Source organism: Metarhizium brunneum, chromosome 5 (genome assembly GCF_013426205.1).
Source record: "Metarhizium brunneum chromosome 5, complete sequence".
Taxonomy (NCBI): Eukaryota; Fungi; Ascomycota; class Sordariomycetes; order Hypocreales; family Clavicipitaceae; genus Metarhizium; species Metarhizium brunneum.
In genome coordinates, this window is record NC_089426.1 from 1996943 (window position 1) to 2011582 (window position 14640).

At 49.2% G+C, this 14640-nt stretch overlaps 5 protein-coding genes across 5 annotated transcripts; 3 read left to right on the forward strand and 2 right to left on the reverse strand.

Moving 5' to 3' along the window:
• Window positions 1-4305: 4305 nt before the first annotated feature.
• On the forward strand, window positions 4306-5655 carry GPA1 (Guanine nucleotide-binding protein subunit alpha; the record flags this gene model as incomplete). Its single annotated transcript, XM_014686937.2, has 4 exons — window positions 4306-4423; window positions 4585-4927; window positions 4991-5547; window positions 5612-5655. 4 exons carry the CDS (start codon window positions 4306-4308, stop codon window positions 5653-5655), a joined length of 1062 nt encoding a protein of 353 aa, XP_014542423.2.
• A 1411-nt stretch (window positions 5656-7066) lies between these two features.
• G6M90_00g086960 (uncharacterized protein) lies at window positions 7067-8461 on the reverse strand (the record flags this gene model as incomplete). The annotated part of the gene is made up of 1 exon (XM_014686936.1): window positions 7067-8461. One exon carries the CDS (start codon window positions 8459-8461, stop codon window positions 7067-7069), a length of 1395 nt encoding a protein of 464 aa, XP_014542422.1.
• Window positions 8462-8881: 420 nt separating this feature from the next.
• On the reverse strand, window positions 8882-10114 carry cdc123 (Cell division cycle protein 123; the record flags this gene model as incomplete). Its single annotated transcript, XM_014686935.1, has 1 exon — window positions 8882-10114. The coding sequence occupies one exon, from the start codon at window positions 10112-10114 to the stop codon at window positions 8882-8884; it is 1233 nt and encodes a 410-aa protein (XP_014542421.1).
• A 351-nt stretch (window positions 10115-10465) lies between these two features.
• On the forward strand, window positions 10466-11022 carry CWC21 (Pre-mRNA-splicing factor CWC21; the record flags this gene model as incomplete). The annotated part of the gene is made up of 2 exons (XM_014686934.1): window positions 10466-10695; window positions 10752-11022. 2 exons carry the CDS (start codon window positions 10466-10468, stop codon window positions 11020-11022), a joined length of 501 nt encoding a protein of 166 aa, XP_014542420.1.
• A 1121-nt stretch (window positions 11023-12143) lies between these two features.
• Window positions 12144-13873, forward strand: G6M90_00g086990 (uncharacterized protein; the record flags this gene model as incomplete). Its single annotated transcript, XM_014686933.2, has 4 exons — window positions 12144-12498; window positions 12561-12696; window positions 12768-13329; window positions 13382-13873. The coding sequence occupies 4 exons, from the start codon at window positions 12144-12146 to the stop codon at window positions 13871-13873; spliced, it is 1545 nt and encodes a 514-aa protein (XP_014542419.2).
• Window positions 13874-14640: the final 767 nt, after the last annotated feature.

Here is a 14640-nt window from a genome sequence, read left to right on the forward strand (position 1 = left end):
ACGAATCAACATCAAACACTTATTACTCGATCCAACCCCTGTACGTTGAGCCACCAGTGACTTCCAAAAAATATGGGCATGCGACTAGCTTGCTGTTCCATTTTGCTGGGTTGTTAGGTTTTTGGGTTGGGCATTACCAGGTACGGAGTACCCGAGCGCAATCGGACAGATCCCTTCTCAGAGCGAACAAGATTGATTGCCCTGATTCTGCTGCTCCAAGACCCCGGCAAGTGGAAACGCGGAATACTTCTGGAAGAGTGAAAAGCTCGTTCGCTCCCGGGTTTGCGCCGCACGTCGCTAGGCCAACTGCCACCACGGCATAAATACATATGTATGGTTTTCTGCCCCCCTCATCAATTGGCCTAACATGGAGAATACTCATGAAGCAACGACCATCCCCAATCATCTACTCGCAGCCCGCTAAGGGAGCGGCGGTGCCAGAGTTGGAAACTGCTGAGAATAGAACCATATCATCATCTGCCGTCGCTGTGAATGACCCCAAGGACTCGAGATGGAACTAGTAGTACTCCGCGACTTGTCCATAGTATTCCCGTGCGACATTCCGACACGAGACATCTGGAGGAGTCATATTGAGATGAGGTCGGATCGGATCACAGACCTTTGCGGAGAAGAGCTGGCATAAGTCGTTTCCGAGAGGAACGACGATAGATCCATCGTTTTGACTTGTCATAAATTTGCCCTTCTGATCCAATTCCAAGTCTTGCATTTTTCTGAACAGCACGATGATAGAGAATGATTGGCATATCCATGTCAAGGGATGGGTTTCTCTCATCCGATGTGCATACCCGGTCTCAAAATTGTCTCTCAACCAGAAACAGCGTTTGAGACTTATATCAGGCTCGTCCTGGTCATAAACTCTGGAAGAAGTGCAGTTGTATACTCCGTAGAAAGCCGATAATGGATTGGAGATGTTTTGGAAACAACGTATGCCAATGAGCCAGAGATGACGTCCCACTCTCAGCGTCGCCTCAAACTTACGGCTCAAGACCAGCATTTTCAATAGTACAATCCGTATGTGTACATGTACGGAGTATGTATGTACACAGCAATGATCCAAGGTGGAGTCTGCGTTCCGGAGACTCATGCAGGCCAGGGTAGGGAAATTGCACACCTGGTGCAGCCGCCGTATCTAATTTGAGCCACATTGTCAAATAGTACTGTATGTATGTACATACAATGGTACCTTCATAGAGTATTCCATCTGGATGCTAGGCGATGGGATCATCCGGTGCATGGGTTGCCATAACTGAAAGGATGACAGGTTCAAGTTGTTTCGTCAACAACAGGCTGACAGACGCGACCATCCAGGCCTCGTACAAGGAACGGTGGATCTTGTGGTTACACTTGGCGGTGGAAGTGGCCGATCTGGCGCAGGAGAGCGCTCGTCCGGCAACATGTAAAACAACGGCACGCTAGGCTGGCGCTGACGTCCGAAGCAGAATCTGAAGTTTGAGGCATGTTCATCGGCTGGGTTGCATCTGTGTGAAATCATACATAACATGCTCTTGAAGGCCGGACGCATGTGCAAACTAGTAATAACTAATGCCAATCCGATTGATGCCCCCATGGTCTAAACGAGACAGCATCGTTGATGAACGTCGTTGGTTGGCGACCCTGTCAGCAGCCAAATGGAACGCTGACCTGTGAGAAGTTTACCACCTCTTAGCAAAGACACTTTGGTTGGTTACGATGATGAGAGACGTCGTCGCCCAAGTGCCCTAATAGTAAAGAGTCTCCGTTCTCGAGAGGAAGATAACTGACCAGGATCCATTTCCCTCCGTAGAAAGTGTCTGAAAACGCCCTCATAGTGCACTAGTTGTCGTTCAGCACGAATGTTTACATAATATTCGCAATCAAGATGCTACTTCGAGGTCATATAGCGCAATCCGCGTGCCTGCTTTCCCTGCTATTACTGCACCTTATTAGACCTGGCAACGCCGCTCGGTATTGGCAGCGTTATGGGGTGCTGGTCTTGGCTGGCGATGGTTAACTGTTCGTCACAGCACTCGAGACACAGCCAAATGTCATGTCACTGTCTTGATCAGCAGGCGGAGTAATTCGCGGCTCCTCGTACGGCGCACAACACAGAGTACGGAGTAGTAGTACTCCGTACTCCCGTGCCAGCCAATTTGTGCAACAAGGCTTGATCCGCCTATAACCACAGCTCGCCAGCTAGGAGATTCCAAAACAGCGCGACGAGGGCCTTCATGCACCTGGCTCTGCCGCCTATAGCTCCGCAAGCCATCCTGGTCTTTCGTTGTTCTGGTTTCGTTTCAGCGACTCGATTGAACCAAAGCCGGCAAGTCTCGTCAAATACCTAGGCATGGGGCAATTGGTACCTAGTACTAGTAGTACTCCGTAAATACTAGGTAGTTACTCCGTACTTCGGTAGTTATGGAAAAATCTGTACCTAGTCCAAACAGACGTGAGAACAAATTACCTTAGCCTGGCCTAGACCAGGCTGTTCAGGGACATCGAAATGAGACCATGGATGGAGATGGATTTCCCCACCCCTTGCTGGGCCAGGCCAAAGATGGTGGTCCGGGGCCGACATGGCGCCCTCACATTGGTACTCTCTGGTCAGGAACGCTTGAGCTTGTCTTAGCTGAGCTGCGGACTGACGAAGTTGCAGCACGGAAGAGAGTAACCCTGTCTGGCACCCGAAGAAAAGAGAGACAGACAGAGAGAGGAGAGAATCGGCGATTTTGTCGAAGGGGCACGTAAATACGTTTCCCCCGGGCGATGGTGTTAGGTGCCTCTTCGTAGATATGTGTCTGCTGTTACAAGGTAAACGAGGACAAGATGACCATATCAAAATGGGCTCCCATCTGTACGGAGTCATTGGACATAGTGGACTGTGAAGTCGGGCTGAACTCGGAGGCCAGGACCCAGTGAGGCGAGATATCGTGCCAATGGATTTTGCGCACTGTACGAAGTATACGGCTGGTGCAGTGCCGCGCTCTTGACATCGTTTGCGAGACTTCACAGTGCGAACTGTATGACCCGCCTTGCCGCCTGGCCTTGTCATGGACTCATGGCCCAGCAGCCTTATTCATCAGCGGCGGCACAAGCAACATTGAAAGGAGTCGAAAGAAAGTGAGCCACGGGCCCTTATTAGCGACGTGCGTTCAAATGCTGGCCCTGGCCTCGGTGGCTCGAAGATCGTGTTTAGATGCAGATGCAGGCAGAGCATATGTATGTGCGAGATCAATAGCAAAGCACAATCATAATCTTCAGAAATGAAGGGTGCATTCCGGCCAGACATCTCTTCAAGTCCAGATGTCTGCAAGATTGGTCAACGGCTGGCGTCTCTGTTCGTCGCTGTTTGTCTCCTCAGCCTCTGGTTGGCTTTTGGCCCCATGGCCATGCAAGTCAGGAGCGAGTGCCCACTCTTTCCAATCTCACTTGCACCACCCCAGCCCAGCCCAGCCAGAGCCAAAGTCGAAGCCAAGCCCAGCCCGGCCCAGCCCTCTCTCTTCTCGACGGTTTCCCTCCGGTTTCCTTCCCCTTCGCAGCTTCCCAAGTTCGCGGTTCGCAGTTCCCAGCTTCCCACCAAACTGCCACCCCCGTTCTCAAGTGCTCAAGTGCCCCAATCTCTCATCTTGACTAGACCAGTTGACGCCGTCTCCTTCCCCCGATAAGCCTCTGGCTTTGCGCCCGCCCGCCGTCAGTCGCTTCTTCCCTCCTACAACCCTTTGGCGTCGCCTGTCTGCGTTCTGCAGTGTCTGCACTCAATTGGCGCTCGTTGTTGCCAGCAGACCATCCATCTCTGGTGAGTCGGTGCTGTCGATTCCTCAACTTCTCCTCAATCCCCGTTTGAGCGTTGGAACTTCTACTGTTACTGCGTTGTCGCCCTTACCCCCGACCCGTCCAGTCCCCGTCGTCGCTTACCCCTAGGAGGCGCGGACCAAGCATCCCATGCACTCGCACGACTCGTGCCCTCTCCTCAAATAATACATACGCCCCGTCGTCCCAGTCAAAGACACCAACTGCTGCCTCTCGATGCTTGCTTTTCCCCTTTCTGCATTCTCAAGTATCGCCTTTGGGTGGTGGTCGTCGACGTATTGCCCGGAGCCTCTGCGAGCGTCTTGCACTCTTATTTTTCATCTCATCTGCTAAGCCCCTTTATTTGCTAACCAGACCGCGTTTTGGGGCAGCACCGTTTCTTTCCGCCCTCGGGAGCCCGTTTCATCGCGTCAAACAGCATAAACTCCGAGTTACTCGACTTTTTTTTTCGAATTCTATCTGCAGAACAATCGTCGCGATTTCTTTAGCGCCGCCAAGATGGGTTGTGGAATGAGCACAGAGGAGAAGGAGGGCAAGGCCCGAAACGAGGAGATTGAGAATCAGCTGAAACGGGACAAGATGATGCAGCGCAACGAAATCAAGATGCTATTGCTCGGTATGTGAGCTGCAGAGAACCTACTCGGGCGACATCTGGCGACGTCATACAGAACCAGCCAAGTTCCATTCTCGAATTTTTGTGGTTACTGTTACTGGTCGCTTGGTGCTGGCGCGGTGCAAATCCCCGGTACGAAGTGTTACTAACCCATCTTCCGATAGGTGCTGGTGAATCTGGAAAGTCTACAATTCTCAAGCAGATGAAGCTTATCCATGAAGGTGGTTATTCACGTGATGAGCGGGAGTCCTTCAAGGAGATTATCTTCAGCAACACTGTTCAATCGATGCGAGTCATCCTTGAGGCCATGGAGTCCCTTGAGCTACCCCTGGAGGACCAGCGAATGGAATACCATGTCCAGACTATCTTCATGCAACCCGCCCAGATCGAAGGTGAAGTTTTGCCTCCTGAGGTTGGAGGTGCTATCGAGGCCCTATGGAAAGATCGTGGTGTTGAGGAGTGCTTCAAGAGATCACGAGAATACCAGCTCAACGACTCTGCGAGATAGTACGTCGTGCTTTCGATTGACGGAGAGCCATTACCTGGATGACTAGGCTAACTGTCAAATAGCTATTTTGATAACATTACTCGCATTGCAGCCCCGGATTATATGCCAAACGACCAGGACGTTCTGCGATCACGAGTTAAGACAACTGGTATTACCGAGACTACTTTCATCATTGGCGACTTGACCTACCGCATGTTCGATGTCGGTGGTCAACGATCAGAGCGAAAGAAGTGGATTCATTGCTTTGAGAACGTTACTACGATTCTGTTCCTGGTCGCCATTTCTGAGTATGATCAGCTGTTGTTCGAAGATGAGACCGTCAACCGTATGCAGGAGGCTTTGACACTGTTTGATTCTATCTGCAATTCGAGGTGGTTCATCAAGACGTCAATCATCTTGTTCCTCAACAAGATCGATCGTTTCAAGGAGAAGCTACCCGTCAGCCCGATGAAGAACTATTTCCCCGACTATGAGGGTGGTGACGACTATGCTGCAGCTTGCGACTACATCCTCAACCGATTCGTCAGCCTGAATCAGCATGAGACCAAGCAAATTTATACTCATTTCACCTGCGCCACCGACACTACTCAGATCCGCTTCGTGATGGCGGCTGTCAATGGTATGCCTCCGTCCAAGTAGCCACCCGTCGTCTGTGTTTATCTAAAGCTAATATTGTTCTCTAGACATCATCATCCAAGAGAACCTTAGATTGTGTGGTTTGATCTAAACAATTTGTTTCATTTCTTTGTCTTAAAACACGAATACCCTCAAGCTCAATAACGACCACCCAGGGGGCCACGGAGACACGGCTCATGATTTTTCTTTCATTGTACTCGTATCAGCGTAAAACGAGAGACTTGATGTCTCTTGTTTGTTCCCCATTGCCTACACTTCTATCACAGTTGTAAACTGCGGCGCTACGCTGTGTATGCGAACCCCAGGCGATGGTTTTTTTGGCTCTTCTGTGGGACCTGCTTGCGCCTCCATGCATACGATAGGGGTATATACGATGTATCACCGGGTGCTACAACACGATACCCTGTATCAAAATACGGCAGAAAATGGGTTCAGAAAGGAAGAGTGTGTGGACAGAACCTCGAGCGGGGAGGGAGATACTACACAGCATCGTGAGTAAGTCGGTGCATCGGCGCGGTGGTCATCTACTTTGTTTAATTACGAAAACTATTACTTTTTTTATTATTTCCTTAAATTTTTCGATGCTGTCGTCTCTTACTTGCGCGTGTCAGTTGTCTTCATCTCCTCTTCATATTTGTTTATTCTTTCAATTTTTTCATCTTACTTTGTGGGAAATGGCACCTCAAGACAGCCTATTTGGATGAAGTGGTGAGAGAGTTGGGACGTGCGATGCGGCGGTTGGAAATTATGGAACAGGAACAGGGCTTAGCTAAAGCTAGATCCAAAATTAAGATACACACATACATTAGCTGGCACGGCAGGCTCAAGTGACTGTATGTTCACTACATGCACGATGATCCATATGACGTAGACCACTGTGGTAAGTAGTCGGTACAGCAGGCAAATGGAATTCCTTGATAATGAGCTAGTTGTGTCTACTATACGTCTTAAGGATGTCCTGGCTATACACGTTCAAAAGGTGGTGAACCAGGGTAAAACCCCTTTTACAAAATGTCCAATATCGTCTCGTTTTTGTTCGTTGAGTCTGCTATAGTTCATGATATACCTGAACTGAACTCGGGGTATAAAAATTCGCAGCAAATGTCAATCACAAGCAAAGTGTAAAGTAATAACAGATGCGCGCCTCTAACGCGCAATGTGTGAACCCCCTTTCATAGTTCAACCAAATAGAGGAGTAGAGTATCGAGAATGAGGCAATAAGAATAAATCTTTCAATGCGAGTCTTTCGTTTGCTCTGATATTCTCTGCATCCTCTGCAGTCGCCTTTCTTGTTTTCGTGCATCTTGGATTGATGAGTTGATGAATGTAGGTGTATTTGATGGATAGGTCCGCTTACCTTTTCTTGTTTTCATGCCACTCGACGTCTAAATTTCAACATTCTCGCTTTGCGCAATTCCATACTTCAAAGCTTGCCGAATTATAAGCCTGTGTGCGGTGAATACTGGCTATGGTCTCGGAAGTTCGTTTTCATTACCACCAGGTCATGTCAACGGCCCGTGGGGCGAGTTATCATCCATAGGCATGTCTCCCACCTGACTCTGAGAGAGCTGATCTTGTTCCAGCCTTTGCTGCTCGGTGATTCCTTCTGTAGTTTGCAGGTACTCATCGTATTCTGCAATACGCATGCCTAATTCCTTGGCTGCGGCCTCGATTCTGGCAATATAACGTCCTCTTTTTGTCAAGTTCACGATATCTCCCATGGTCTGGCTCAGAAACTGCCTAGTTTCATCAGCCAAGGCCCATTGAAGAATCTCGGATTGCAATGACCCAGCGGGAGGTGTTGCCGCAGAAGAGAGTTGCTGGTATGCCGCTACAGGCGGCGCTACCTGGGCGGAGGCAGGACCGGCTGCAGACGAAGCAAAGTGGGATGGCTGAGGGTTATTGTTCTCTAATTTATACAGCATCTTGTTAGGACTGAGGATACATGAATTAAGGTAGAAAGGAGACTCTATTGAGTCCGATAGCAGCCACGTACCATGAAACGTACACCTCGAACCACTCGCGTTAAACCAGCAGTTAGTACAACTACCACACATTTGGCCGTCGTACACAACACATTGTGTCCATGGGCCGTGGCCTTTGTGACAATTCTTGCATGGCCGGGCAGCTACTTCACCGGTGACGTGGGCCAACAGAGCCTCGACGTTGCTACGCCTTTCAATGTTCAGCTTTTGGTCGCTCCGTCGTTGCGTTGGCTCCCGACGTGCTGCCTCTCCCGCAAGTTTCTTACAAAGTGCACTGTCAATTTTCAGGGTATCGCTGTACGCCTCCATCGCCACATCAGCCGCAGTCCGACTTGGTGCATAGCAATTACTTTTTTCAGAAATGCTCGCATTCCCCGTTGGACCCGGTGAGGGAGTATGAATACTGTCTGAGAGATTATGTTGGTCTAATTGCAGCACTTGACGATCGGCTTCCAACGCCTGCTGAAGGCTAGAAATAGAACCACCAGTGTTGCTGAGCATACCCGCGTCAGAGAGCTGTACAGAATCACTCAGATGGCTGCTCGCATCAGCCATGGATGAGTGTCCTAGATTTGCCGCATCCCTGGCGAGGCCATCATGGGAAGCTTGTTGCACCAAAGCTTCCAGCTGGTCGTGAGCTGTGCTTGGTAGTGGTGAATATCGACTGCCACGGCGAGGAGCGGTGCCCGTCTTTATGACCTTGCTAACTTTGCCTCGCGAGGGCATGTTCTTCATGGTCGCATGGGAATCGCTGAATATCAGAGATGGTTGTACCGACACAACTTCTTCTGTTGTAAAACGGCCGCCATGGTTGAACGGCGATCCGGGAACACATGGGTGTTGCTGGCCTAGGTTGCCCAGAGTCTGATCGCCGCGTTGCAGCCCATGGTAGGGCGCCCAGCGGCGATTCATGACCCGCTGTGATTGGCCCAATGGGTCTCAAGGCGTGGTATGTTTTCGGAGAACAGGGCCTTGAGGTAGCCACCGGCTTCTTGACGTACAACGAAGAAGAGAATAAAAGATATTGTACGTACGCAACAGGGAAATGAAAAGATTAAAGATTTACGAGATGCTTTAAATGTTGGGAACGGATGTTGAATGGGAAGATGTGGGTGCCTGAGGCCTAAGGAGAGGAATTCCCAATTTAGAAGCCGCAACTCACTTTCTGCTCACCTGTCCTTCACTTTGCAACAGGGGTGGTCTTGATGGTGAAAATTCCTACAAAACACAGCTCACCAGTGCCATACGCAGGGTCAATCATCACAGTTGCATTGCAATTTTTTCAATTTCAATTCACGTCCTTTACATCTGTTTCTATGAACGCTGACCAGCCTATTGACCCCATAATCCCTCTGCTCTACCCTCCGTAATCTCCTTCCACTGTTGGGCGAACTCCCGAAGGCCCCCCTCACCCGCGAGACTGGCATCTACGACCTCTTTTGGTAGCTTATGAGCAGAGTACTGCGGCGTACTGAAATTGAAAGCCGCAGGATCGTCCTTCTCAATAAGCCTCAGCTCGGGCAAGGCATTAGGTTCATAGTCGATGTTGGTATCGTCATCCGTCTCATCTGTGCCGGTCTCATCCCCACTAGCGTCTACAGCTTGGTCAGTTCCGGCCGAGCCATATAGCGGAGCCTTGACTTCCATGTCGAGGAGTTCTTGCCACGAGAAAAGCAAAGTATCCGTCCGAGGGGCCCAAGGGTTAATATCCATAAGGCGAACTTTTCCTAAACCATCGTCTGCCAAAGGATCCTCAGGCATGTAAACGTCGAATGTGAAGCAGGCATCTGGAAATGTGAGTCTCATCCTCTCTCTGAAAAATGACCTAATCTTTCTCCATATTTGTGGGCGAAGATCCTGCAAAAAGTTGTAGTAATTCAGGTCTCGCTGTGTAATGCCAATAAGTGACCGATGCTTAACAAAACAGCGGAACTCGAGAGCAACGTGCGGTGTGAAGAATGGCCTGAGGACAAGAACCGGAGAAAATGGCCGAGACGGCGGTGCAGGTGTGCAACCGTCGAACGCATGATCCAAATCGTGTGAGACGAATGACGACGACTTGAGTAAGAGGTATATATCGTTTGGCGATGTGCATTTTAACGTGTTTTGATGTGGCGACACCCATTTGGCGTCCTTGGGGGTTGACCAGTTGAGTTTGGGAGCAACGGCTCCGCCGAGTTCCTCAATGGTCTCCTTTATTTTTTTATGTGTCTCGGGAAACCTCTCATTTGGAGGTAATCTAGGTGCCTCATCTTCGTCCTCGTCGTCTGAAGAATCCATATCTCTCTTGCCTCGGGAGTCGGAGTTTGCGCCTGATGAATGCCATTCCGGATCTGCGGGTGCAACAGAGACATCTTCGTCGGCCAACAGAATTCCGTCCTCTTGTAGATATGCCACAAAAGTTTGAGGCAATGGGATGATTCTTGACTTCAAACAAGAACTCCTGTAGCTTGGGAACCATATATCGTATGAGCAGTTTTGGATATGGTCTTTCGTAACTGGAGGGAACACGAGCTCTGTAGCATGTTGTGAATTTGCGTCTGGGTCCGGCGTTAGGTGAGGCATAGTTCTAGCTAGTATTTAAACGATATCAATGAATAGGGTAGAGAAAAGTATAATATAGTCTAGCATTTATAAAGAACATGTATATTGCCTGACGATGCCTCCAGGCAGAAAGTTCTCGATCTGGTTTGACTCGCAGCATAAAATTACGTTGCATCCTCTATTGCAAGGTCACCCCCACCATCCGCCCCCGTTGATTTTGCCACCAGGCTCTTGATCGACACAGCACCAACTCACCGCTTACTAAATTTGGTATGACTGATTGGTATCCGCCTCCCCGCTACCAGGTTTCGGCAATCCTTCAACCTCACTATCTTTTTGATAATCCACCGTTCTAAATAATACGAGTCAAAAATGTCAGAAAACGTTGGTCTATCTACTCCAAGGGGCAGTGGAACCTCAGGATACGTCCAGAGGAACCTCGCTCATCTTAAGCCTCGTGACCATGGAGCTCCATACCCCCAGGATTTGGATAGCTTACGCCACAAGCAGCGACAACCCGACAAAGGCATCCTGGAACATGATCGCAAGAGACAAGTTGAAGTCAAGGTTTTTGATCTAAGAGATAAACTTGAGGAGGAGGAGTAGGCCATCACTCTATAGACTCCATTGTCATGATGCATGCTAACAGAATGCCCAGGATCGATGAAGAAGAGATTGACAAACGATGCGACGAACTGCGCGAAAAGCTCCTCGCAGAAATGGAATCGGGAAGGAGGGGGGGCTCCGGACCGAGGCGAACATTCAAAGAACATCAAGTTCACGAAATGGCTGATGCCAAGATCAAGGAAAGCGAGCGATTAAGGAAAGCACTCAAAATTAGCCCTGAATATGAGGAAGGCAGCCACTGGAAAAGACAAGAAGAACGACTACGAACTGCTCTTGAGAAAAAAGCGGATGAGAAGGAATGAGGGAGAAACCGAAGCTCGCAATAAGAGAACGAAGGCCACGCGACAATCTGCTCAAGTTCGAAGGCACTACATTCCACAGCTGCGGGTCTATTAGTAGACTGCCCAACACGTGTGTATCGGCGATTGGCTCGAAAAGTGACCTGAGACGGACCCTTTACATTCACTCTTGGTTCCGAGGAAACCATGATTCCTCCTCAATACTTCGAAGCATGTGGTGTTGAGCGTTTACCGCTCTGGAGTATCACATATCACAGAACTAGCACAAGTTGATTGGGAGGACGCGAGTGGAAATGGAGATTATGGATGAATGAGAAACACCGCCGGTTCAGAATCGGACGAATCCTTCACGCTGCGGAAACTCCACAGTTCCGAATACGACTTGCAGCTGACAAGACTGATGGGACAATTCATGAGTGAGATGAGGCGTTAATAAGGATTCATACAGTTGCGTTACATGCAGCTCTAGGATAAAATACGACCACAATGGCATTTCTCAATCCTAGAAAGCTTTATACTATGATTGTAATATCACGAGTTTTCTCAGGCCCGAGTCCTGTCGCCTTTGAGAGCGCTCCGCCACTGGTCTGATAGTTGATTGAGAAATAATGAAACGATTTCGGTGCCTGGAGGGCGGGAAGGAGTATTAGATGGCTCCTGCCATTAGTATTCCGCTTTGGGAATCAGACGAGAGGGTTAGAGTTTTGTGCATGAAATACTGTCATACGCCAAGCTTGAGTACGAGGGTTATATCTTTCATCCTGTGTGACATGTCGTCAAATTCGCTGCATTTTACGCAGTACAGCTCGGCTTGCATGTCTATCAGGCGATTACAGTCACATTCCGCCCATCATTATTTGACCCCCGCCCCGGTCACCGCCAACATGATCCTGGTAATTAATGCGCAGCTTCACCCTCTCTGGTCTGGACTCTGATGTCTGACGGCTTGGGCGAATCGCACCGACCGCCGACTTTCTTCAAGACTGTGGGGTCTCTGATGCGAAAGTAGAAAGACGAGACTACTTTTTCAAGGGCAGTTGGCATCCTCCATGAGTTCCCCCTCGATCGTCGCGACACTGAGAAGCAACAGGTGCTGACCCAGCGCCGTTCAAGCCTTTTACATGATGCTATCGACGCTATCTGTTGTGCTGTTCCTTGCAGCTGTGAGTTGGGTGACTGATGCTGGACGTTCAGGACAGACTGGCTTTGAAACCCGTTGCTTGTCTTTTGAGCCAGAGAAGCTGGTTGAGAACTCAAAGCGCATGCGCCTCGAGTATGTCACCAATGGCACGACTCTGGAATTTCCAGACAATGACCCGTCGTGCAACAGGGCCTCGCAGCTCGTTGCCGCCAATCTATGCCGGGTAGCGCTTTACATTGAAACATCGAAGCGGTCTGGCATTACCTTCGAGCTCTGGTTACCCGACAAATGGACCGAGGCAAGATACATAGCAACTGGCAACGGCGGCGTGGATGGATGTAAGTTTGCCTTCAGTCTCCCAATTCCGCATGGGCAATTCAGATCAACTAAACCTCGAAAGGCGTCAAGTATGAGGATTTGGCATATACAACTGCCAATGGCTTTGCGGCCATGGGAACGAATAATGGCCATAATGGCACTACGGGCGTGTCATTCCTGAATAATCCTGATGTCATCGAGGACTTCTCGTATAGAGCGTAGGCCACACTCCCACAACCATTGATATTGCCTCTAGTGACTAATTACCGGTTGAATTGTTCTCATTTAGCCTCCACACCGGCACAGTAGCAGGCAAGTTGTTAACCAGCCAATTCTACAACAAAACTCCCGCTCATTCATACTACATTGGATGCTCTCTGGGTGGTCGTATGGGCGTCAAAGCTGCTGAAGCCTTTCCAGGTGATTATGATGGAATTGTTGCCGGATGTCCTGCCGTTGACTTCCTTCATCTACAAGGCGCGAGAGCCATGTTTTATCCCATTACCGGTCCCGCTGGCCCGTCCAACTTTATTCGCCCAGAGTTGTGGACTGGCTTAATCCACGATGAGGTTCTCAACCAGTGCGACCTTCTCGATGGCGTGAAGGATGGTATCATTGAAGTACCAGACAAGTGTTACTTCGACCCCGAAACCTTGCAGTGCCCGATGCCCTGGTGGCCATTCGGCAACAAGGACAAGTGCCTCAACTCTCAGCAAGTACTGCAGCTAAGGAAGATTTACGCCACCTACAAGTACCCCAATGGCACGCTCATATTCCCTCGCATGAATCCGGGTAACGAGGAGCAAGCGATAAAGAAACTTTTTGCCGGGGCACCTTTCAGCTATTCTCAAGTAAGCACTTATCCCCATAGCAAAGGCCATTGGCACTCACTGAGTAAATTAGGACTGGTTCCGATATGTTGTCCTCAACGACTCAACATGGGATGCTATAAACTATGACTCCTCCCTCGTAGCCATAGCCGACGCCCAGAACCCCTTCGATATCAGAACTTTTCCTGATAGTCTTCCCGCATTCAAAGCAAGAGGCGGCAAGATGATTAGTTACCACGGTGGCCAAGATAACCAAATCACGATGTTTAACACAGAGCGTTTTTGGGACCACATGGCCAAAGAGGATCGCCACTTGCACGATTATTACCGGTTTTTCCGAGTCTCTGGCATGTTCCACTGCAATGCTGGTCCTGGGGCTTGGGCATTCGGACAAGGTGGTGGTGCTCCGGCAGCGGGGATCCCCTTCGATCCCGAAAAGAATGTGCTTGCTGCTATTGTTGCGTGGGTTGAAGGAGGGAGCGCACCGGAGACTTTGACGGGGACAAAGTTTGTCAATGATACAGTGGCTTTGGGTGTTGATTTCCACCGTAGGCACTGCTTGTAAGTTTCATGCTGGAAGCTGGGGAGATATATCGCTGACCTGTGCAGATATCCAAAAACGCAGACTTACATTGGTGGAAATCATAAGCATGCTTCAAGCTGGAAGTGTGTGTAGTACGGCTCCACTAAGAGTTAGTATAAATATAATGTAATCAAAGTTTCATCTCATCACCTCATCATCTCATCATGCTCTTTCCTATTGCCTTGGCGCTATTATTCCAACGCTATATTTAGGTATCCGCCATACCCGTGATCCTCGTGAATTTACCCAAGTAAGGGTCGTGGAGTGGCTCGGTGAAGGTCGATCGAGGCTTTCTCCATTTTCGCGTAGCCAAATCGTGGCCTACCCTATTGAACTAAAAGGCATATGAAGTTTCAGCAAACCTCCTCTTGCGCCATGAAGAAACGAGACGAGAATCAACATACGCAAAAGGAGGTTGTGTGGGAAAGGCAAAATTATTTCGCAGGTAAAGGTAAGTTAGAAGGAGTGTCCGAAGGGGGCCCAGTGTCGAAGACTGAGGATGATTGATTTTCCATTAAGTAGAGAGGCTCGAGGCTTGTGTACGGTAAAGGAGTGAACATGCATTGGGGACCATACACGAAAGCGGAATCCTCGCGCAGCATTTGTTTTATCTCTTTGGCTGTGTCAAGGTGCATTTGTTGCATCAGATTACTCCGCATAGTTCTAGCTAATAAGAAATCTTCACTTTAAAAAGGTATAAAGTCTTCGGAAAAATAATATAAGATTCAAAGTATTGATAATACAACAAA